This window comes from Aotus nancymaae, unplaced genomic scaffold (assembly GCF_030222135.1).
Source record: "Aotus nancymaae isolate 86718 unplaced genomic scaffold, 86718_ANA_hifiasm-v0.15.2.pri h1tg000014l, whole genome shotgun sequence".
Taxonomy (NCBI): domain Eukaryota; kingdom Metazoa; phylum Chordata; class Mammalia; order Primates; family Aotidae; genus Aotus; species Aotus nancymaae.
This window is the reverse complement of record NW_026988425.1, coordinates 122,430,116-122,454,141: the sequence shown is the minus strand read 5'-3', so window position 1 is coordinate 122,454,141 and position 24,026 is coordinate 122,430,116. Positions and strand designations below refer to the sequence as shown.

The 24,026-nt window shown below is 49.3% G+C and overlaps 1 protein-coding gene across 3 annotated transcripts in view; it reads left to right on the top strand.

Moving 5' to 3' along the window:
• PCSK6 (proprotein convertase subtilisin/kexin type 6) overlaps positions 1 to 24,026 on the top strand; it is a 182,273-nt gene that overhangs the window by 81,019 nt on the left and 77,228 nt on the right. For all 3 annotated transcript variants that reach the window (XM_064376307.1, XM_021674365.2, XM_064376308.1), the window contains exons 7-11: positions 5,566 to 5,738; positions 10,700 to 10,912; positions 15,229 to 15,329; positions 21,301 to 21,404; positions 23,465 to 23,582. In XM_064376307.1, the coding sequence (XP_064232377.1) occupies positions 5,566 to 5,738; positions 10,700 to 10,912; positions 15,229 to 15,329; positions 21,301 to 21,404; positions 23,465 to 23,582 (709 nt within the window). The remainder of the gene's footprint in view (positions 1 to 5,565; positions 5,739 to 10,699; positions 10,913 to 15,228; positions 15,330 to 21,300; positions 21,405 to 23,464; positions 23,583 to 24,026) is intronic.

Genomic DNA, 24,026 nt, shown 5'->3' with positions numbered 1-24,026 from the left:
CTTCTTCCAAGATGAAAAGCATGGTGAGAGGTGTTGGGAAATCATTCTGGTCATATGTTTTTATGTATTTTTGGATGTCTTCTGGCATCCCATTCTTCTTGTTCAAAAATAGGCACTTGGACACCTATAACTTGTATGGAGAATCCTAGATTAGGATCCATTTCACCACCAGAGTGTCGGAGTTGGTCTTGACCCCCTGTGTGGCTGGTGGGGTCTTCTCCCCTGGAGGGTCCGTGGCGCAATGTAATGGCACAAAGAACCCTGCTGCCATTTATCCAGTGGTACTGGGGCCAGGACCTCCACTCAGCTTTTCATTAATCTTAACTGCCCTGGTAGATAAATATTGTAGAAAACATGATTTAGAGAGGTTGAGACCATGGCCCCAGGTCATGCAGAAGTGAGATTCCACCCCAGGACTGTCTGACCCCACTCTCTTCCCCCTACTATGAGCTGCCCTGTATCTTGCCAGGGGCCATGCCTTGCTTTGCCTCTTGCTCTGGTCCTGGCCCTGGACCTTTTCTTGGAGGTTCCTGGCTGAGAGAGCTGGACACTTGGGCCCAGCGTCCCTGACACAGCCATGGAGGTGGGATGCCAGACACAGTGTCCAAAGACTTGGGAATGACCCCACTTCATGACCACCTGACCCCTCCTTTCTACCCAGAAAGGAGGAAGTACAGTGAGCTGATACCACAGCTCATGTGGGCTGGGCCTAGAGGTGGCTCTGCCCTGCCTATAAAGGGGGGGAGGGGCCAGGCACGGTGGCTCTCTCCTGTAATCCCAGCACTTTGGGAGGCCGAGTTGGGTGAATCACGATTTTAGGAGTTCAAGACCAGCTTGGCCAACATGGTAAAACCTTGTCTCTTCTAAAAATACAAAAAATTAGCTGGGCATGGTGGCGGTTGCCTGTAATCTCAGCTACTCGGGAGGCTGAGGCAGGAAAATCACTTGAACCCGAGAGGTGGAGGTTGCAGTGAGCTGAGATCATGCCACTGCACTCCAGCTTGGGTGGCAGTGTGAGACTCCAACTCAAAAAAAAAAAGGGTTGGGGGAAGGAACCTTACAGTAGATGCCAATAAACCCAGAGAAGGTTGGCCCCTGTTATTACTCCTTTGACCTTCACAGGGAGGTGAGCTCTTGCTGTATTAAAATTAAGAACCTCTGTGTATCAAGAGATACCGTAAACACAGTGAGAAGACCAGGCATATACTGGGAGAAGATTTTTATAACCTGTGTTGCCTACAAAGGATTAATTCTCAGTACAACAAAATGAAACAATATATCACTTAAGCATATATACAGTTGTATTAAACTAGTAGTGTTGAAAAAGCAATGGCACGTGAGGCAGGCAGATCACCTGAGGTCAGGAGTTCAAGACCAGCCTGGCCAACATGGCGAAACTCTCTCTCTACTACTGACACCATTTGGCGGTGTCAGCCAAGTGGGCACGGACAGTGATTGAGGATGGGGCTGAGGTCATAGGAAGAGCCATTTCTTCAACAGAGTCTCACTTTGTTGCCAGGCTGGAGTGCAGTGGTGCAATCTCGGCTCGCTGCATCCTACGCCTCCTGAGTTCAAGCCATTCTCCTGCCTCAGCCTCCAGAGTAGCCGGGACTGTACTGTACGGTCACACATGGTACTGTAATTAGCCACACATGGTACTGTAATCCCAGTTACTTGGTTGGCTGAGGCAGGGAGAATTACTTGAACCCAGGAGGCGGAGGTTGCAGTGAGCCAAAATGGCACCACTGCGCTCCAGCCTGGGCGACAGAGCGAGACTGTCTCCAAAAAAAAAGGCAGTGGCACGAATAATCTAAAATTCTGATCATTTTTCTCTGAGAAGCGAGGGATGACAGGGAGGAGCAGAGGCCCCCAGTAGGTCACGTTCTCGCTCTTGCATCGGGGTGGAGGATTCATGGGTATCCATTGTTTATTAGGTTTTATAACTAACGTGTATGTGACGTACAATCTTTGGTGCATATCAAGTCATTTGTTTTTAGAAAACAAAAAGCAATCAGTTATTCTTACTACCTCCATTTTTACAGATGGGGAAACTGAGGCTCGGTGGGGTCAAACTAGCAGCGAACACACATGTTGAATGCTTGCTGTATGCCAGGCCCTTTACATGGATCATCCGATGTAATTTGTTTGACGTTCCTCTACATGTGATAACTGTCATCCTTGCAGTGTGCAGGCAACTGAGGCTTAGTGAGACGGGAGAACTTCGAAGTCACTATCTGGTCACAGTTGGTGGTGAAGGCAAGGCCTTCGCCTGTGGCATGCCCCATCTCCCTCCTGCAGGCTCCTAGGCACACTATGGTTGACAGCTCCACTTTGTGGGCCTCCCCTTGGGAACAGACATCGAGGCATCTTATGTCCACTTGCCCTGTGCTGTCTCACTGCCTGGACACTGGCGGCTTCCCTGTGCCGTCCTGTACCCAGATCGCTGAGGTAGCAAAGAGAGGAAGGCAAATAGGTGGAGCCAGAAAAGAACATGGATAACACTGAAGATAAATTGATTTCTACTACTCATTGTTAAGGCTTTCAGGCTATAAAGAGATGGCTCTTGGCCGGGCGCAGTGGCTCACACCTGTAAGCCCAACAGTTTCGGAGGTCAAGGTGGATGGATCACGAGGTCAAAAGATCGAGACCATCCTAGCCAACTGGTGAAACCCTGTCTCTACTAAAAATACAAAAATTAGCTGGGTGTGGTGGTGCGCACCTGTAGTCTCAGCTACTCTGGAGGCTGAGGCAGGAGAATGGCTTGAACTCAGGAGGCAGAGGATGCAGTGAGCTGAGATTGCACCACTGCACTCCAGCCTGGCAACAAAGTGAGACTCTGTCTCAAAAACAAAAGAAATGGCTCTTCCTATGACCTGAGCCCCATCCTCAATCACTGCCCGTGCCCACTTGGCTGACACCGCCAAATGGCTCTAGCACTGTTGTTGAACTTCTGATGTCCCCTGTACCTCAGCCTCGCTATTGCTTTGGTGTAAATGTCTCTGACACTGAATACAATTCCAGGCTTTTGGAGCAGACGTTTCCAGTTAAGCCTGGTGTCCCACCTAAGAGTTAAGGTCAACGTGCTGAGCCCCAGAGTGATCCTCCCTCTCCACCACCGACTACCCCACCCAGCCTCCCAAGAACTGGGAGACTCTTTTATTCTGTGGTGACTCTTTTATTCTCTGTCTTGGTTCATGCCTGGGAAATTTCAGGGCATATGTTAAGGGGAAAACCTTAGAGAAACCTGAGCCTTCAAAACTGGGTAGAATGAATGGATGGAATGGAAGAATTTACTGCAGTGAAATAGTCTTTACATTCTTTTTAGGTTGGAAATTTCTTACCCTGGCAAGTCAAGAAGTACATTTAATTATTTGTTTATAATCCACGTGCTACTGGGTGAAAGATTATAGGACAAGAACATTTGAAATGTATGTGTTAGGGATCTCTGCCCATCAATTTCCATCGAAAATGACAGGAGGGCATGCTCATGATTTTCATAGAAATGGATGGGACAGTAGGATTCTGTTCACATAAAATGTTTGTCCCTGAGCACCTGGGGAGGGTGTCACCTCCAGGGTCTCCTTCCTGTGGCTCTTCTGCATGAGTCCTGCACCACTTCTTTTAACCTCAGGGAAAAGTCACTATTTTGTTTTTTAAAGTCAATCATATTTAAAGTTTCTGCTTTTGAGTCTACACTATGTGTTGATGTAGATTCTGGAATACAGAACAAACAGGCACAAACTAGTGTGGGTGAGGTGGGGGAGCCCTACTTCAGGAGGTGAACCCCGGAAGGAAGGCTACCTGGGCCAGGGGTGTGTGCATGGTGGTGGGGAGTCGCAGCCGCTAACAACTGTGCCTTGGAAGAGTCTTTAATGGCACAGGGAAATCTCTATATTTTCAGTGGGGGAAAAAAGGATTTGGAAAGGAAGTATATGCTGCAGGCAAAGAAAAAGACTAGAAAAAATAACCAGCAGGTGCAGTGGTGGGCACCTGTGGTCCTAGCTACTTGGGAGGCTGAGATAGGATGATTGCTTGAGCCCAGGAGTTCCAGGCTGCAGTGAGCTCTGATCTGTGTCACAGCACTCCAGCCTGAGTGACAGAGTGAGACCCCATCTCTAAAACAAAAAAAAGAAAAGAAAATAGCCAAAATATTATTGATTATTTCTCTGTTTCCCAAAGTCTGGGCAAGAACATGTATTATTCTTACAATCAGGAGAAGTCCTCTTTTCCATTACATCTTAAAAGACTCTAAGACTTAGAATTCATCTTGATGAAGACATGGTCATTGCACACACGGAGCTGGGCCCCATGGGTGAGGGGCTCCTGGGGGCCTCTGAGGAGGGTACTGTGGGTATCAAGTGGCCTTGAAGAGAGCCAGCCCAGGGTTCGGTGGCGAGATTCCCTGAGCCCCAGAGAAGCTGACTTTCTGATTCTACTAGAATCTGGGAAGAGTGTGGCCGTGGCTGCCACTACCCCCTGCTTCCCTGTTCCATGCCAGGCCTCTCTCAGATGCCTTCTCTAGGGGAGGCCCTGTTGTTGGGGCGACTCACTAGCTGCAGAGGGCAACGAGTAATAAAGGCAAATGCCAAGCATGAGGCAAGAACGGAGACCCCTGGCTGAGACAACAGGCATTGGGAGAGGCTTGTGGAAGCCCCTCACCCCTCTCCTTTTGGGGTGCTCTTGAGGAAGCTGGACTCTCTACCTCTAAAGACCCCTCCAGGGAACATAGATCCCAAACGCAAATGGAGATGAGCTAGCCAGCAAAATCCAAGAGCCCAGTCCCCTCCATTACAGCCTAGGGTGCGGGCTTCTGTCTTCCAGGTTGAAATCTCATCGTTTGGTTCATCATAAGTTATGTGTTGAGGTAGAATTATAAAAAGAGAAATAGCTGGGAGAGTTGAAAAAGGCTCTGGAGTTCTGTTATAGAGATGTGCATTTTGGCCAGGAGTGGTGGCTCAGGCCTGTAATCCCAGCACTTTGGGAGGTTGAGGCAGGTGGGTCATGAGGTCAGGAGTTTGAGACCAGCCTGGCCAACATGGCAAAACCCCATCTCTATTAAAAATAAAAAACTTACCTGGGCATGGTGGCACATACCTGTAGTCCCAGCTACTCAGGAGGCTGAGGCAAGAGAATTGCTTGAACCTGGGAGGTGGAGGTTGCAGTGAGCTGAGATTGCACCACTGTACTCCAGCCTGGGTAACAGAGTGAGACTCTGTCTCAAAAATAAATAAATAAATAATAATGGAACTTGTTTTTTAAAATATAAAAAAAAGAAATATGAATTTTTAGATACCGGCAGGACCTCATGGCACGGAGGGAAGCTGAACCCTGTCTTTGGGAAATCGCTTGGTTTCTTTTGTTGCCCTACCCTGAGTTGTCATTTTAATTCTTTCACATCAGCCAGCGTGGAGAAGAGGAGCAGTTTTGCAAAATGACTGGGAACAGCCCCTGCTGGGGAGGGACTCCGTGCTGCGGTGTCCTTGTCTGAGCCGCCTGGCCCCGGGCGCCCGTCGCTGTGTGCCCGGAGCGCTGGGCGCCGACACGGAGCCTCCTCTGTGCTTTCAGGCATCCGCATGCTGGACGGTGACGTCACAGATGTGGTCGAGGCAAAGTCGCTGGGCATCAGACCCAACTACATCGACGTTTACAGTGCCAGCTGGGGGCCGGACGACGACGGGAAGACGGTGGACGGGCCCGGCCGACTGGCTAAGCAGGCTTTCGAGTATGGCATTAAAAAGGTGTGAGTAACCCAGGGGTACAGGGGAGTGCTCTGGGGCAAGGGTGACAGTACACATTTTTAACAATTAAATATCAGAGTGACACTGGCCACAGCCCTGAAACAAGACCGGCAAGACTCGGCTGTACCAGGTGCCAGGTGCCAGGCTAGTGTGGAGGAGTCACTTGGGGAGTCTGAGAAGTGGCCGTTTACCAACAAGAGCAGAAGTGTTTTGCCTTGTTCCACTGTTCCAGTGACAGCCAGCTGGGCACTGCGACCACGGCCCTCTCTCCTTGGAGTTTGCCTGTCCCTGGCTGAGTGGGGTACACAGGTGGGTGACAGGGGTGAGTCGGCTCACCTGGCCTGTTACTTGGACTGTGCAGGTGGCCGGGGGTTCGGGGCCTCGGCCCACCTGCCTTTAGAAACACCCAGCTGTGGAACTTTCTGCATTCACTGCTGGGTATGTGCTCACCCAGGCCCCACCACAGCAGGAAGCGGTCTGGGTGTTTCCCACCAGCCCACAGCCCAGCCCAGTTAGAATTTCTCCAGTAGAACCTCACCAGGGGCTCAGCAGAGCAAAGATGTGAGGGGCTGCTCCTCTGCCGCCGGGCCGAGGGGAGGCTGGCAGGCTCCTGCGAGGCCACCGCCAGCCACTCTGTGGTCTTTGGTTCTGGATCCCTGTGGGTCAGGAAGGCTGAGGAACAGGGAGCGGGTGGCTGGAGATGAGCCAGTTCTTACAAGCAGGGTGGCAAGGCAGATTTCTGGGTGAGGACAGCTTCTGGGAGCAGGCAGACAGAGCTGTGATCAGCGTCCAGGAGGCCCTGGGTGGCCCAACAGGCCTCAGCATAAAGTACAATGTGTGGTCAGTGACTGCTGCAGGGGGGATGGGGGGTGGGGGGAGTTCCAGCGGGAAATCCAGGCTTCGCTGACTTTTCCTGTAGGGGATGGGAGAATGGGGAGGGGATGGCAGGAGTCAAGTCCATTTTATGATTTATATCATTTAAAATATTTTTAAAGTTCTCATCATATTATAACCCATACATAGTAATTACAATGTGGCTAATAAACAGCTAAGTCAATCAGACAGTAGGAAAGGATGTATTGCAAACAACCTTTCTCTGTCTCTCTCTGCACCCCCCGAGTCCTGCCCTGCAAAGGAGGAGTCTGTTTTTAAACTGTGTTCCTGATTTCCTTTCTCAAAGTAGTATCATTTGATTGCTTCCATGGGTGCATGGAGTTTAGTCACTATCTATTAATTTCCTCTTATGGGGATGAGCATTTTTCCTTAGAAGGCCCTCAGCCCTGTTGCCCCGCTGAAACCCTGGAGCTTCCTCCACTTCTTCCCCTTCCTGGGCATCAGACCCACACTGCATCCTCTACCTCCTGCCAGCTGCACCCACCTGCACCTCCTCCGAAAGATGTGGTGTCACCCTGCAAGAGTGAGGTGGAAGCTTTCTCCTCTACTGTCCCCAACCCCCACCCGCTCAGGGCTTGAATGCCTGAGAAACAATGACCAAATACAGGGGTGTCTACCCCTGTGTCCCTCAGTTTAGTACTCACCCAGACACTCAATGGGAGAAGGAAGATTAAGGAAGAGGGGCAGTATAGACACACACACACACACACACACAGCATGGGAGCGTGTGTGTATCCTTGGGACACTGGACAGCTTCGTTTCTCTCCACCACTCCAAGAGAACACCAAGGCGGCTTGAATCAGGTTGCTGAGTGCCCACGCCAGGCCCAAGGCTGGGCCGAGTGAGTGCTGGCAGACTCAGGCATGACCAAGTCAGCCGCTGCCCACCAAGAGCTGCCGAATACATAAATCACATCTTTCCATGACTCGGCTCCCGGCTCCAACCCGGCAGATCACTTGGATCTCAGTCTCGATGACAAGCGAGACATCCTAAAAATTAAGCTGAATTGAAGCCTGGGAGAGGGCGGGTAAGTTGAAGACGGCATTTCCTGCGTGGAACATATTGCTTTGGAGGGTGTTACTGCTGAGCGTCTGTCATTTCCACGGGATGATTTCCAAAGACTGAGCTCCTAGGATGAGGCAGCCTCTCTCCAGGAGGGGTCCTGGTTGTTTGGCAGTGATCGTTGGGGCTCTCTGCTTCACGGAGCCTGTGCGAGGCCTGGGGAGGCTGGGGCTGCAGAGGGGTCTTTGCATTCTGAATTCTGAGCAGCGTTGGCCTCATCCAGCTGTCAGGGTATCGGGGACGTTGCAGAGGGGACCATGTGGTTCCCCCTCATTGTTGTCACAGTTTCTTGAAATACTGAGGTCATTTGATTTTTTTTCGTCATTTGGAAGTAAAATATGTCATGCAGAGAGCCTTAAATCGCAACTGTCTCAACCTGTCACTGAAAATCCTCCTAGAAACGTGATGATCTCAAACCAAACCATGTTCCCCCATCTGTTCCTCCTCGTGGCCCCGTTTGTCAGATACAGTCTTCTGTAGAATCTGACTTCATCTTTGGTAGATGATATGGTCTGGTGGTGGGGGACTTTAGAAGCTGTGATTTGACACAGAGAGCTGTTTAATGTCGGTCCTTAGGAAGCTCTGCTCCTCTCACGGCTGGTTATTCAGAAGCGGCGATTAGACATTGCTGAGGCTGACGACACTGGCCGTGTCCAGGTGGCCGACGTCTGCCGGCCCTCAGCAGCAGTGCTTCCAAGCTCGTGGATGAACTCCCCTCCCCAGGGAAGACACTCAAATACGATTTGATTGGGTTGAAATTGTGAGTTTACCGGAAAGAAGTACAAGTTCATGGCGAGGGTTGAAATGTCCCCTACAGCTTCTGTCCTGCGGCTTTCATGAAGCCACTGGAAGATCTGGGAAGTGAAAATAAAGTCGTCAGAGAGTTAAAACATCTCTACACTCTCAGATCTGTCTGTTTCCTCGTCTCATTTCCGTGTTCTCCTTCCGGAAGACCATTTTAAGAAGGGGAAAAGTTGATACGTTGACGCCTATGAGGACGGGTTGGTCTCAGTAAACACACAGCACGCGCTGTAAATGCAAACCTTGAGAATTTCAGGCTTTTGGTATTCAAAGCGGGGTCCAGAGCCAGCAGCACTGGCGTCCCCTAGGAGCTCATTAGGGATGCGGACTCTCAGGCCCACCCTGGACTTTGGGGAGCAAATCTGCATTGTATCAGGGTTCCCAGGGGACTCCTGTGTGTGCACATTCCAATTTGGGGAGTGCGGTTTTTGGCCATTCTCTCTGCTCCTGGATCAATAAGGTTGCATGCTCCACCTTGCAAAAGGACCACATTTTATGACTCATTTCAAGCGGGGTGGGGATTTAGGAGTGGCAAGGTCTGGGGCTAATTCTCACCTGGGATAAGGACAGGCTCTGATGGGTTCAAGACCTGTTGATTTGCATTGTAGTTCCTTTAAGCCAGCTTCAGCTGAATCTCTCCTTGCAGGTAATCCCATGCACACACACACCCTTCCTCAGCACTTTGTGCTTTTCTGGGAGTGACCTTTCTGTTGAGCTCTTGGCCACCTAGACAGGTTCACTCTGCAGTTGCAGAAAGCAGAGTGGACGAGGCAGTTTTAAGCAGCGGGACTGCTGTGGGCTCTCTTGGGAGCCTCAGGTTGGAGCTTGAGTCTCCTTGGTTTACAAAGCCCCGTGATGTGGGCTTACAGAGCAGGTGGGTCCACTCATCAAAAGAGTGACTTGTGCTCCAAGGGTGAGTGTGACACGTTTGGTCAGCAGCAGGCTTCAATCTGGCTCTACGGGGACTGCAGAGTTGGGGTGTCAGTTATCTTTAAATTGGCCGATTACTGAGCATAAGTATCAATCAATTTCCTCTGTGTGTTTGGAAAGGAGGGTCCTCTGTAAGGTTGTGGTGGCCAGCCAGTGGCTCCGTTTCCTCCGTTTCCTCCGTTTCCTGTGGAGATGGAGGTTGGCCCTGCTCTCCGGCCAGCTGTGTGCCACCAGCCCATCCAGCCTCTGGACTATATCCGTCAGTTCCGTCTCCCACTTGGTAATCTTTAGCTGGTGTTTGTGGCTGGAACGATTCTCGGTGTGGTCAGAAATCACACATCCTGTGGGCGTGGGATAGAGCAGGGCTGCAGGAATCAGCTTTGACCGGCCGGTGTCTTTCAGAGACTTGCTTTCACGTGTACATTCTTAACAAGGAAAACACAGCTGGGCGTGGCCGTGCGCTTCCGTAGTCCCAGCTACTCTGAAGGCTGAGGCGGGAGGATCACCTGAGCCCGGGGGGTTCCAGACCAGCCTGGGTAATGTAGCAAGACCCCTGTCTCAACAACAAAAAAAAAAAATGAGAAAGAGAGAAAGATAGAAAACCTACACACAAATGAGTCCCTGGCCTTGGCTGGCAGTATGAATCCGACCACTCCAGTACCCACAGCGGAGCTCACAGGGAACTCTGGCAGGACGCCCACAAGCTGCTACCAGCACCTGGACATAACCCTTTTCACCTGTTCCGTCTTCACCCAGAGTGCATGGTCCTATCCCTCTTTGCAAAGTTAGCTCCCTCAGCAAGAAGGGTACCTCTTCAGGTGTGTTTTCCAGAAATCTCAGTCTCTTCCCCTCTAGACCAGCTCTTTCAACCCAGAAAAATTAAAGCTACAAATTCCACCATCATCTGTAATCTCAGTGTTCCTGGCAGCACTGCGAGGTCTCTGATCAGAGGCCATTACCGTGGAAATGATAGGCGTGACTCTGGAATAGAACAGCTTGTGCCGGGACCCTGGATTTTCCGGCAGAGAACAGAGGAGTCTTTCTGGCCCTTTCCCTCGTAGGATCCTGTGATTCTGCAGTTTTAAGGCTGCTACCACAGGCAAAAGCACACCATTAACATCAAATTAGAGCCCCCAAGTCGTGCTCTCAGCAGCTTCCAGATGGTCTGAATGCATCCTTCTTACCCCTTGGAAGGAACATTCAGGTCAGGTGTGAGACCCACCCTACAAGGTTTTGGCTGCGGGGCTAAGCCTTGTTCCTTTCATTCCCTCCAGGGCCGGCAGGGCCTGGGCTCCATTTTCGTCTGGGCATCAGGGAACGGCGGGAGAGAAGGGGACTACTGCTCGTGTGACGGCTACACCAACAGCATCTACACCATCTCCGTCAGCAGCGCCACCGAGAATGGGTACAAGCCGTGGTACCTGGAGGAGTGTGCCTCCACGCTGGCCGCCACCTACAGCAGCGGGGCCTTCTATGAGCGAAAAATCGTAAGTCCTCCCGGCAAGTCGGGGTGCTTATCCTGTGTGCCTCAGCCCCTGGGAATGAGTTCTTCTCCCCTTCTCAGAAAGATGGGTTAGATTGGGGCCAGACTGTTCTGGATCTCAGGGTCCCAGCCTCACCCATCGGCGAACAATTGGAGCCTCGAGGAAAACCCCAGCCCTTTGGCAGCCTTCCTCGGATGCTGGCTTTCTAATCTTTGCACAGAAATAGCAATTAAAGCCCTCTCTGGCTTTAGAGATCTAAAAATATCATTTAAGAATGAGGTTCCTTCTCACGAAGTCTTGTTTTAAGTCTGAAATTCTGTGGTCACATCACTTGGAATCCAATTGACTCATCCAGTTCCAGCATGTACAACAGAGTAAGAAAGAGACTTGGTTTTATACTGAGATATTCTAGAAATCTAGGCGTTCTCCTAGGCATTCTGTTGCTACAGAAGCACTTCTCCTGGATGCTTTTAAGTCGAGCAGTGGTTTCTGTGTGTTCTGCTCACTTAAGTGAACATAAGTGTGATTTATCTTTTAAAAGGTAACTGTTTTAGTGCTTGGGTAGAATTCATGCTCTTTCTCTCCCTACATACTTTCCTACTTAAAGAAAAAAAAAAAAGAGGAAGGGAGGGTTTCCAGTCCAAATTAATGCAGAATTGAAATGCACAGTCATTAAGTTGACTTGTAGACATTTTAAAAATGAGACCGTGGAGCTGGCCAGACATGGTTAAATGTTAAAGCTCACCAGCATCTTTTCATTTCTCCGGCTGCCCAGCCACATCTTTAGAAGTTATTCGTGAATTTATTTTTACACTTTTCTGTGGGAGCATACATGCTTCCTGTTCTCTGCTTTGCTCCGCACCAGTGAAAGGTCAGCTGCCATCACTCCGTCGCCAGCCTGGTAGCGGCTTGGGCTGGTTAACTAAGGTATTAATTTGTTATTTTCCTTTTCTGCCAGAGTACGTGCCCCTCGGATGGGCAGCTGAGCTGCTGAACGGTGTCCTGTTTGTGTAGAAATCCAACTCACTGGAGCACGGACTTGCTGGGGTCTTACTAGACAGACACATAGTCTTGCTGGGTGAATCGATGCAATTTCGAATTTGCGAAGTTCTGGGACACATTATAACATAGGCTGTGTGCAGGCAGGGTGGTGTCTCTCAACCCTGGAAGCAGGACTTGAAGCTTTATCTGCATAATGAATCACTCCAGCATGTGTGTTTGTATGGCATGCATGTGTGTGTGCCTTGGCTATAAAATGCTTTAATTTTCTTTCTTCCTTTTTTTTTTTTAATTCTGTTCTCTGAGCAGTAATATGTGGGTAAGAAGGGCATAGTTAGGAGAGGGGTAAAAGAGAAAATATACTCCATCTTGGTCGCTGTCTGGGAAGTCTGCTCTGATAGTGAGTGACATTATTTTCAGCTCTGCCAGAGCCCAGTGTTTGCTCTGAGTCCTCTTAGACATCACCCAGGGAGATACGTGCTGCTCAGGGCAATCGATGGGTCAGTCTCAGCATTCAGGCAGGTCTGTGATGGCAGTCACGGCCCTGTCCCCCTGCATTCTCTGTCCTTCTAAGTCTGGAGGATGCCACCAGTGTCCACCTGGAGCGAGGGATGCCGCATGCTGAGACGTGACTCTTTATAGAGGGGTGGAACTTAAAGAAAGCATCTCTCACCAGAACAGGAGGGTATGTGCGTTCACTGAACATGAGCTGTGTCCCAGGCGCCACACTAGGACTCAGGAGGGGGCTGTCCACCTCGGTTCAGCCGTCCCTCCCAGGGTGGGCCCCTCTGCTCACTCCCCAGGGCCCCCTTCTCTGAAGCTAGAGAGCCAGCTGTGAGCCTCACATGCTCTTGGGAGCGTGGCCTCCTGCCCAGCCACCCCTAGTTTCTCCTCCTGGCCACCATTTACCAAGCACAAGTATTTTTCAGGTGCCTTGCTGTGATCTGCCCAGAACCCCTGAAGTCCACATCATGGTGTCTATTTGCATATGAAGATGCTGGGGTCAGAGAGGAGGCATTCTTGTCCCTTTTCCCGTGCCCTCAGCTGCCCTTCCCATGTTGAGGTACCCCAGCCCCACTGAAATGGGCGGGGAGGAAGCTGGTTTCTGTTGGCACTCTCTCAAATCCCGTGCGTGTGACACAGGCCAGACCCCCCTTCCCTGGACAGTTGTTGGCTCAGCTAAAACGTGTGCAAGGAAGGTGTTGAGTTTGGAAGAGGATCTGGATTGCTCTCACTGTGAAATGGATTCTCAAAGGTTAGGCAAGTCGGCTACTGGAGCCCTGCGGTGGGCGGGTGGGTGTGTGACTTTCCTATTCCCGCAATAAGAAATTATCACAAACTTAGCAGCTTAAAACAGTACAGATTGATATCTCATGGTCCTGTAGGCCAGAAGTCCAGGAGCCTCAACTGAGTCTCTGCTTTGAGTCTCACGAGGCCAAGACCAAGGTGCTGGCGGGGCTGTGGTTCCTTCTGGAGGCTCCGGGGAGAATGTGTTTCCTTGCCCACTTGGGCTGTTGGCAGCACTCAGGTCCTTGTGGTTCTGGGACTGAGTTTCCCATTTCCTTGTGGGCTGTCAGCTGGGGCCCGTTGTTCTCAGCCTCTAGAGGCCACCCACATATTTGGCTTGCTCTTCAACTCCCTCTTCAACGCCAGCAGCGGCGCGTCCAGTCCTTCTGGTGCTTCCTCTCTCTGACTGCCTTCCTCTTCCAAGGTCAAGGGCCCTGTGGTGGCATCAGGTCTATCAGATAATCCGGGATAATCTTCCTGCTTTAAGGTTGGCTGGCTACCAACCTTAACTCCATCTGCGAAGCTCGTGGGAATAGCACCTGGGGACAAAGACCATGGGGGCCACAATTCCACCCAGCACAGCTGAACCCACACAGGCTGAATCCCCGGCGGCCGCTCCCCATTTCAGTCCAAACGGAAATATACATCAGGCTGAGCAGTAGTAAGGTCCAGAATCCATCCACACCCAGCCTGGGCCAGTGCCTCCAAGGAGAGCAGGCAGAGCCCCCAGCTGGCAGAGCCTCCCTTGTTAAACAGAGCCCATTAAACAACAGCTGCCCAGGTTAGTCAGCTCAGGCTGCCGTGACAGAGTCCCCTGGACTGGGCAGCTCAAACAACAGAAATGTACTTTCTCAAAGTTCTGGAGCCTGCAGTTCCTGGATCAAGGTGTCAGCAGGGGTGGTGTCTTCTTGGCTTGCAGAAAGCTGCCTTCTCCCCTTCTGCTGTGTCCTCTTTTTATAAGGAGCAGCAGGCCCTGGGAGGTTAGGAACATGCCAGGTTGATCTGCTTTTTCAGGAAGATGTCCTGGTGGAGAACCCAACTTAGGACCTGCTGGCTAAAGGCAGAAACTCTCTCTGAGCCACATGGGTACCCCCAGCTGCTCTGAAGTCAGGGGGTGACTGAGGGGTCAGTAGTGTGGCTTTGGTGATCTTGCCATGGGTACTCTTGAGTGTTGGTGACAGGGCACGAAGGCCAGCAGACCCAGGGAGGAGGATCCTGTGGGGTGCTTCTTGGTTTCACATCATTCTACCATTTTTTCCACATGGCCTTCTGCAGTAGAGAGGGAACCAGCCGACCTATTATTATCGAAGCTCACACTCCCAGCTGGCCTCCTTGCCCCTGCCTGTCCTCCTGCAAAGCGACTTAGCAGGGAGCACCAGATGTTGTGGAAACCCATGGTTACTGACATGCATTTGCCTAACACCTTATTTGTTCCTGGGAGCCAGGGTCATGCTTGCCAGTTAGTAGTTGTGGGAAGTAGAAAACTTCCGTTTTAAAGTTTCCTTTCTTGTTAAAGAGTAAGTGTGCTAATAACTTTGGTAAGCCCTATCCTATGTAGCTGTTAGACATGCCGTGCTTACAGGCACGTAGTACATTCTATGACCTTGTGCTTTAACCAAGATATCTGTGCTGGACGTGCTCACAGGCATGTCCCAGCTCTCCATTGTTTTTACTTGTTTAGAAAAGTTTTAAGTTGTGAGCCAATCGGGTTGTAGTTTACATTGTGAGGTCTGACTCCAGCCAACGGAGATCAGATACAGCAGTAAGGATGACTCCAAATGCGTAAGAGATAAATTTGTGTGTTTTCCTTTGTTCATTGTACTCTCGTGACAAGATGGCTAGCGAGGGTACCCTTCCTGCAGTCCAGGAAGTAAAAATTGCGTTGCTGAAAGATCCTTTGTCTCAGTGCTGATTTTTCTTCACGGCACCGAGCATCTATTTCCAACAGTGGCACCTGAAGTGGCCTTGCCTTCTCTGGAGAGTGAATTAGCCTCTCTGTTGTCACCGCCTCACTGTGCTACCCTCTCGCCCAGGTCACCACCGATCTGCGTCAGCGCTGTACCGACGGCCACACCGGGACCTCCGTCTCTGCCCCCATGGTGGCTGGCATCATTGCCTTGGCTCTAGAAGCAAAGTAAGTTCCCACTTCTGTTTCTTCCTTTCCTTTTTATTTTCTCCAAATGTTTATATTGTGGTAAAATACACATGACATTTGCCATTTTCTCCATATTGAAGTGGACAGCTCAGTGGCATTAAGCACATTCACTGAGCCATGCACCCTGCACCCCCATTCCTCCGTGTTCCCCCCACACCCGGGGCTTTGTCTTCTTCCCAGGCTGAAACCCCAGGCCATTAAACAACAGCTGCCCAGGTTAGTCAGCTCAGGCTGCCGTGACAGAGACCCATGGACTGGGCAGCTCAAACAACAGAAATGTACTTTCTCAAAGTTCTGGAGCCTGGAGTTCCTGGATCAAGGTGTCAGCAGGGGTGGTGTCTTCTTGGCTTGCAGAAAGCTGCCTTCTACCCTTCTGCTGTGTCTTCTTTTTTATAAGGATATTGGTCAGATTGGATTAGGGCCCAGTAATAATCTCATTTGATGTTAATTACCTTTTTAAGTCCTTATCTCCAAATATAGTCACATTCTGATGTACTGGGGCCTAAGACTTCAACAAATAAATTTTGGAGGGGACATAATTCAGCCCATAACACTCCTCATCGACCCCCAACCCTAGCTCCTGGCAACCACCATTCTACTTCCTGTCTCTATGAATTTGACTACTCTAGGTGCTTCAGGTAAGTGGAATCACACAGGATTTGTCCTTTTGTGCCTGGCTTATTTCACTTAACATAATTTAAGATTTTTAAGATTCACTCACCTGTAGAACGTATCAAATTGTCCTTCCTTTTTTAGGCCATCCTGATGGCCGTGAAGTGCTTTCTTCCTTTGGTAAAGCTCAAGTCTCCTGCCCTTTGTTGGACACGGGGGCCAGTTGGGCCAGAGCCCAAGGCCTGCCTCTGATTCTGCACCTCACACCAAAACCACACTTTAGGTTGCTCTAGCCTCTTTTTTGTTGTTGTTGTTTTTTTTGTTTTTTTTTTTTTTTTGAGACGGAGTTTCGCTCTTGTTACCCAGGCTGGAGTGCAATGGTGCGATCTCGGCTTACCGCAACCTCCGCTTCCTGGGTTCAGGCAATTCTCCTGCCTCAGCCTCCTGAGTAGCTGGGATTACAGGCATGTACCACCATGCCCAGCTAATTTTTTGTATTTTTAGTAGAGACGGAGTTTCACCATGTTGACCAGGATGGTCTCGATCTCTTGACCTCGTGAACCACCCGCCTCGGCCTCCCAAAGTGCTGGGATTACAGGCGTGAGCCACCGCGCCCGGCTTCTAGCTTCTTTTTAGGAACTTTCATTTAGAAATTGACAATTGAGAAAAACTCTGGAGTTGTGTGTGTGTCGTTGGTTCAGAAAGAAAAGTAAGTTAACTGCACATGCAGTCATAGGGTAGAAGCAAATTGTTCTTTAGTCATCAAAACGGGCAGAGAACAAACCGGCCCTTTGCAGTGGTCATCTGTTGTAGATGAGTTTTTAAAGGACTCAAAAAGAACGTTTGGGATTCCTAAATGGTTGTAATTACGTATGTTTGCATGTGGACTCGCACAAACGAACTGAGCCCAACACTCAAATGCTACCAATTTAACAAAGAAACAGTTGGATATTTTTAATTTCGAGGCCAAAATGTTAGCTTCTGTGTCCTGAGGCTCTTTTTAAAAATTCTAAATAATGAGTTGCGTGTGTGGAAACTCACATTCACATACTTTACCCTTCGTTTGCTCTGTGTTTTCCTTATTGGAAGCATGCGCAGAGCTAAGTGTTCGGGACATGTTGTGCTTTTCAGCTTGCTCAGCGGGCACAGGAAAGCTTGGACGGTCTCCTTCCTCATCATTCTCACTCCTCCTCAGAAACGTACACCTGGTGAATCAGGCGAACCTCATTTGGAACAGTGTCAACCTGGAGCATTTTAAACTTACAGGATTGGCCGAGGAAGGAACAGTTCATGTCTGGGAACTGGGCTAGCTCTGGCCTGTGAGGATGGCCTCGGGGCTGCCTTCTGTCTCTGTTCGCTACTGCTGTGGAGGGACCTGCAGCAAAGCCAAATGGTTCTGGGTGGAGACGCTCCCTGAGTCTGGGGAGGGCCGCAGACAGCGTGCGGCTACAGTGAAGGAAGACCCACGTGTGTCGGAATTCTCCAAAGGGAGTCCCGTAGTTTTGGGACAGTCTTGGTATTTCTCAAACATTCCTTCTTCATCAAAAAACATTTTCAACACCACTTCTTAGACATATTTTTCATGCAGCTGTATTTGTGATTTTATTGCTAGAGTCAAAAATAAGATTTTTTTCCATAGGAAAATGGTTCCTAAATTTCTCCCTCTCTGAATCCATTCTGTCATCTGCTGCAAAACTCATGCTTCCTGGCACCTAAACTCTAGATTTCCAAGAGGACTGGCTGTAGCGATCTTCGAGTAGGCCCTGCCGACACACAGCAGTAAATCGCCAGGTCATAGGGGCAGCATGGGGTGTGGCCACGTCAGCTCTGTCTGAACTCCAAAGCCCGAACCTGTGACCTCTCCACCAGGGTTCATGGCCGTGAGCCACTCAAGGCCTCAGAATCTTCCCCTAAGAGTGAGGTTGGACTGTGGACCACAGAAAGGGCAGTAGATGGGAAGGAGAACAGGTGTGCGTGCCAGGGAAAGGCCTGGAGACCAGGCCACTGGACATGGACGGGGAGAGACAGTGCGAAGCCTGTGACCAGCCAGGAGCAGCAAGAACACATTGGAGAAATCAGGGGAGGCGGGGGCTGGAGCCTGGAGAGTGTGAGCCCAGGGAAGGCGTGTACCCCAAGACTTATACGCCATGGGTGAACGCCTCGTAGGAAAACAGGCAAAGGGGGCAAAGGGTGGGAATGTTCAGAGCAGCCACCGTAGGAAACAGTAGAGCGCTTCCTTGAAAGATTAAGCAGACTCCCCAAACGATCCAGCAATCCCACTGTGGGTGTGTATCCAGAAGTATTGAAAGCAGGGACTCGGACAGAGATTTGCACAGCCATGTTCATACAGCTGAAAGGCAGAAACAACCCGAGTGTCCATGATGGATGAAGGGATAAGCGAAGTGTGGGCTGTACACACCGTGGAATATCATTCAGTCTTGACAGGAAGGAGATTCTGATACATGTTATGATGTGGTCCCTCAAGGACATTGTGCTAAGGGAAATAAGACACATCCTGTGTGATTCCACTTACATGAGGACCTGGAGCCATCAAACTCATAGAGACAGAAAGTAGCAGGGTGGCTGCTCAGGGCTAGAAGGGGGATCAATGGGGACTGAGTGTTCCATGGGACAGAGTTTCAGTCTAGGGGGTGGCGAGAAGGTCTAGAGATGGATATGGTGGTAGCACAGCAATGTGAATGTACTTAATGCTACTGAGCTATGTTTACAAGTTAACCATTTGTATGTTTACAAATGGTTAAAATGGTAAATTTGGCCTGGGCACAGTGGCTCACTCCTATAATCCCAGCACTTTGGGAGGCCAAGGTGGGCAGATCACGAGGTCAGGAGATTGAGACCATCCTGGCCGTGGTGAAACCCCGTCTCTACTAAAATACAAAAAGTTAGCCAGACGTGCTGGCATGCACCTGTAGTCCCAGCTACTCAGGAGGCTGAGGCAGAGGAATCGCTTGAACCCGGGAGACAGAGGTTGCAGTGAGCTGAGATGGTGCCACTGCACTCCATCCTGGGCAACAGAGCAAGACTCTGTCTCAAAGAAAAAAAGAGTAAATTTTGTGTTATGTACATCTTCACACGCCCACACAGAGTGGGTGACTGGAGACACGCCTGTGACATCCGAGCAGGCTCTGTCGGGGAGGGCAAGGCTGCTGGGCGCTTCAGCACTCCCTCTCCTGCAGCCCCAGGTCCCTCAGCCACGGCAGCTCCCCTGATTCTACTTCGTTCCACGTTCCTGGGGTCATTCTCTGAGGCAGTGCATGTGGCGCGGCATGCATTCCTAGTAGACACGTGCGGGGACAAGGCTGGGGCTTGTGCTTCTGGTCATCTCCATCCCAACGAGCCCTGGAAAGATGGTTTGGAAAGAAGAGTGTGTTTTTGATATTTGGGAGTGAGATGCTCATTTATTCTTGGTTAATTTTCTGATTAACTCAGACTCGAAAGATGGTCATTTATTCTTGGTTAATTTTCTGATTGAGTGAAAAGTCCTAGGTAGGCGTTGATTTAATCGACTAGATAAGGAATAAAAGATCTATAAATATTTATCTGTCAAATTGTGGCTGGAACCATGAACCCATACATCTTTCTTTTCACTCAGCTGTTAGTTGGATAGGGCAAAAATCTATTCCTTTTATTAGTGATTCATGTGTAGGTGTTATCTTTACCATGCTTTAAAGCAGACTTGCAGAAAGCTTGTATGTTCAAATATACAGATTCCATAGCAAGTAATACTGATTAGAAGAAAGGAGTGATCGGACATGGTGGCTCACACCTGTAGTCCCAGCACTTCGGGAGGCCAAAGCAGGTAGATCACGAGGTCAAGAGATCAAGACCATCTTGGCCAAGATGGTGAAACCCCGTCTTTATTAAAAATATAAAAATTAGCTGGGCATGGTGGCACATACCTGTAGTCCCAGCTACTTGGGAGGCTGATGCAGGAGAATTGCTTGAACCTGGGAGGCAGAGGTTGCCGTGAGCTGAGATCGCGCCAGTGCACTCCAGCCTGGTCGATAGAGCGAGACTGCATCTCAAAAAAAAAAAGTGGGGGAGAAAAAAAAAGAGAAAGAATCAATGCTCGTATTTTATACTACTCTCTGCATATAGATAGTATGAAAAATACTATATTTCATCAAATCCAAGATGCCATAAAGTTGTAAGATGCACCCTTTTTATGTACCACAGAAACCAGAAGTGCCGCCAATAATACAAGACATCCATATTGCTTAGAATTTTTGTAACTATTAAAGAGTCCCTTTTAGGCTGAGAGTTATTTAGACCTGGAAATGACAATGTGAATAGACAGGGCCAAGTTCAGCCCCTCCAGGCAATGTGACCTATTCCTGGTTGCTTTGGGCAGAGAGGCTTACAGGAGATATCAGATCATAAGATAGATCTGGATTTCAGAGGTGTTAAAAAACCATGGGCCTGGTGCAGTGGCTCACACCTGTAATCCTAGCACTTTAGGAAGCCAGAAAAGGACAATTGCTTGAACCCAGGAATTCGAGACCAGCCTGGGCAACGTAGCAAGATCTCGTCTCTACAAAAAAATGTAAAAATTAGCCATGTGTGGTGATGCACACCTCTAGTCCCAGCTACTCAGGACGCTGAGGTAGGAAGATTGCTTGAGCCCAGGAGGTTGAGGGTGCAGTGAGCCAAGATCGCACTACTGCACTCCAGCCTGGGCAACAGGGCGAGACCCTGTCTCACACACAAAAAGCAGGGGTGAGCAAATGTGTCTTAGAATTTTTAAAAAATCATCTTTGTATTCACTTACATTAGTGGCATGTTGTGCTCTTTTGATGAAATGTTTCTGCTTCCCCAAAAAGAATATTTTGTAAATTTAGAATCACATACTAAGATCTTAGATTATAGTCTGCAGCCAGTGGACCCACACAGAGTGGGATCTCGGCCAGTCATGGTTTGAGCCCACTCTTGTACACTGTAGTATTTGTTTATTATGGTGAAGAACAGCCCCAAATATTTAATAAACATCTGCTATTATATGAAGCATCTTCTATTTCAATTATTTCCCATATGGCTCTGTGCAAACTCAAGCAGAGCTTGGCAGCAAGGCGAGGCTTTTAATGCTGATGAATTTTAGGTTACCCATTGAACCTTGTTTTTCCTCTGGATTTATTTGCTGGAAACTATTATTTACAAAGACGTTGTGAAATAAACCCTTGCCGAGGAATGGAATCCTTAGCCTGAGGGGCTTGCTCAAGTTCAGACACGGGTTGGCTCCCGACCCCCTACGTCTGAGTGGCGTGTGTGGCTGCTGTTGTTGGCCTGTGTGTGGACTCTAGGGTGTGTTGTGTCATTGCAGCAGCCAGTTGACCTGGAGGGACGTCCAGCACCTGCTAGTGAAGACATCCCGGCCGGCCCACCTGAAAGCGAGCGACTGGAAAGTGAACGGCGCGGGTCATAAAGGTGCGGCAGTGGCATTCCCGTGGAGCATCGGGTGGCCCTGGAGTGTATAGGAAGGGGTGGTGTGAATGCCTTAAAAGGAATCTCCAAATAGCATGCATTGTTATGATTAATTGTGTGTCACAAGAATTTAAAACACATGTGCTCGCACTGACATTAAGGAACAACCCTCTGGTCACAAGAGTCCAGGGTCCCCTAAATTCTATGACTTTTGCCACACCCAAACACCAACTATACCAATATTTACTCATAGTTCTCTCTCTTTTTTTTTTTTTTGGAGGAGGGGATGGAGTCTCACTCTTTCACAGTGGCGTGATCTCGGTTCACTGCAAACTCCTCCTCCTGGGTTCAAACAACCCTCCTGCCTAAGCCTCCTGAATAGCTGGGACTATAAGTGCCCACCACCACACCCAGCTAATTTTTGTATTTTTAGTAGAGACAGGGTTTCACCATGGTCAGGCTGGTCTTGAACTCATATCCTCCTGATCTGCCCACCTCAGCCTCCCAAAGTGCTGGGATTACAGGCATGAGCTGCCATGCCCAGCAAAATCATGGTTCTCTTTACGCCAGGAGCAATGATGTGTGCCTATAGTTCCAGCTACTGGGGAAGCTGAGGCAGGAGAATTGTGAGCCCAGGAATTTGAGTCTAACCTGGGCAACATAGCAGGACTCTGTCTCTCAAAAAAAAATTACTCCCCCGACTACTTCTTTTGACATAAAGAAATGTATTTTAAAAGGAAACTCTGCTACATCTAGTTAATTATAGGCTTGCTATGTAGCTATATATTTTTCTAATGTGCATTAAAACAAATCCATAATTATTAGAATAAATGTTGTGTGCCCCCTGAGGACAACTTGCATCCTTAGCCTTGAGTAGCTCTGTGACTTTGAAACTTGCCTTCACTTTCCTCATCTGTACAGTGAGGACATTGAGATAGTTTTATAAGTTACTTTCTAACTATAAAATTTCTGTTGGCCAGCCCCTATGTTATAAAAGTAAATCATAGGACAGTGAGGCCTCTACCCTCAGCCCCTCCTGCGAAAGACCTAGTTACCATGAAATTAACCCATGGTCAGGGCTTGATTAAACCTAGATATCTGGTGCCTTTGAATCAGGTAATTATAGGACGGTGCCACTGGCTTTGTTTGCCTGACTTCTTATCAGGTATACTGAAAAATATTTCATTTGGCTGTAGTATTTATGTTAGGGAGGAATTCTTTTTTTAAACCTTTTCTGAAGCTCAGCTCTAACTATTTTGACACCAAGTCTGATACTACTATCTGTAAAATATGGGTCAAACAGTCACCCGAGTGCCAAGAGCCATTCCTTTTAATAAGGAGGCCATTGAGTGGGCCTAATTCATCCTTGTTTTGCAGGAATGTTGGTGGTAGTGGTGTGCTGTAACAAGAGCTGACCTACATTTCAATTTTGGCCTAATTTAATAGGAAAATAGATTCTATCTAGTTCTTGACTTTGCCTCTTAAACTTTGAAAATCTCCTGCCCTGACTGAATTAAATACCGGACTGGGCCAGTTCACAAGCCTGTCTCTCTACTGTGCCATGCTGCTTTCCCAGCATGCTCTGGGAACTCAGCAGGGAAAAAAAAATGGCGAAAAAGATGAGCACAGCCTTGTGTTACTGCATTTTGGGCACATGGTAGTTATGTGGACCAAGAGGTCTCAGATTTGGTTTCTCTTGTCTGGTCTAAGATTCCGGGAGCATAGATGCTGACAAGTCCTTTTAATCTAAAGAAACCTGTCCTTGTCTCAAAAAAAGAAAGTCCTAGACCTTCTCAACACTTCTACTCTGTACTAAAACGGGATGTGCTTCCTGGCCCGCACTACTCAATTAAGCAGAAGGAGTTGGGTTCAGAGAGAGAGATAAGCAGCTGGGACCTTTGAGCAGCCCTCAGAGGGACCCATCCTGCAGCCTGGGGCCCTTAGGAGACCTCGAGTGTCACAGTGCATCTGTCCCCCATGGGGCCCCGCAGATGCAAGAGTCAGCCTCGCTCCCTTCCCGGGAGAGGCAGGAGAGCCTGGCTCTGAAGAGCCTGTCTTTTCAGTTAGCCATTTCTATGGATTTGGCTTGGTGGATGCAGAAGCTCTCGTTGTGGAGGCGAAGAAGTGGACAGCAGTGCCCTCGCAGCACATGTGTGTGGCCGCCTCGGACAAGAGACCCAGGTAAGGCTCTGCTGTGGCATCAATGACTTCTCAGGCATGTGGGTTTGGACCTGACTCTGTTGTGAGGTGTGGTGGGGGCAGGTGTTTACACATGCATTCTGTTCACATGCACGTGTGCACAGTGCATACCTACACATGTCTGCTGCATTTTCTTTTGTGGATTCTGCAGCTGGGAAAGGAATCACTTTTTTTTTTTTTTTTTTTGAGACAGAGTTTTGCTCTTGTTGCCCAGGCTGGAGCGCAATGGCACAATCTCGGCACACTGCAACTTCCGCCTCCCAGGTTCAAGCAATTCTCCTGCCTCAGCCTCCCAAGTAGCTGGGATTATAGGCATGCGCCACCACAGTCGGCTAATTTTGTATTTTTAGTAGAGATGAGATTTCTCCATGTTGGTCAGGCTGATCTTGAACTCCCAACCCAGGTGATCCGCCCGCCTCGGCCTCC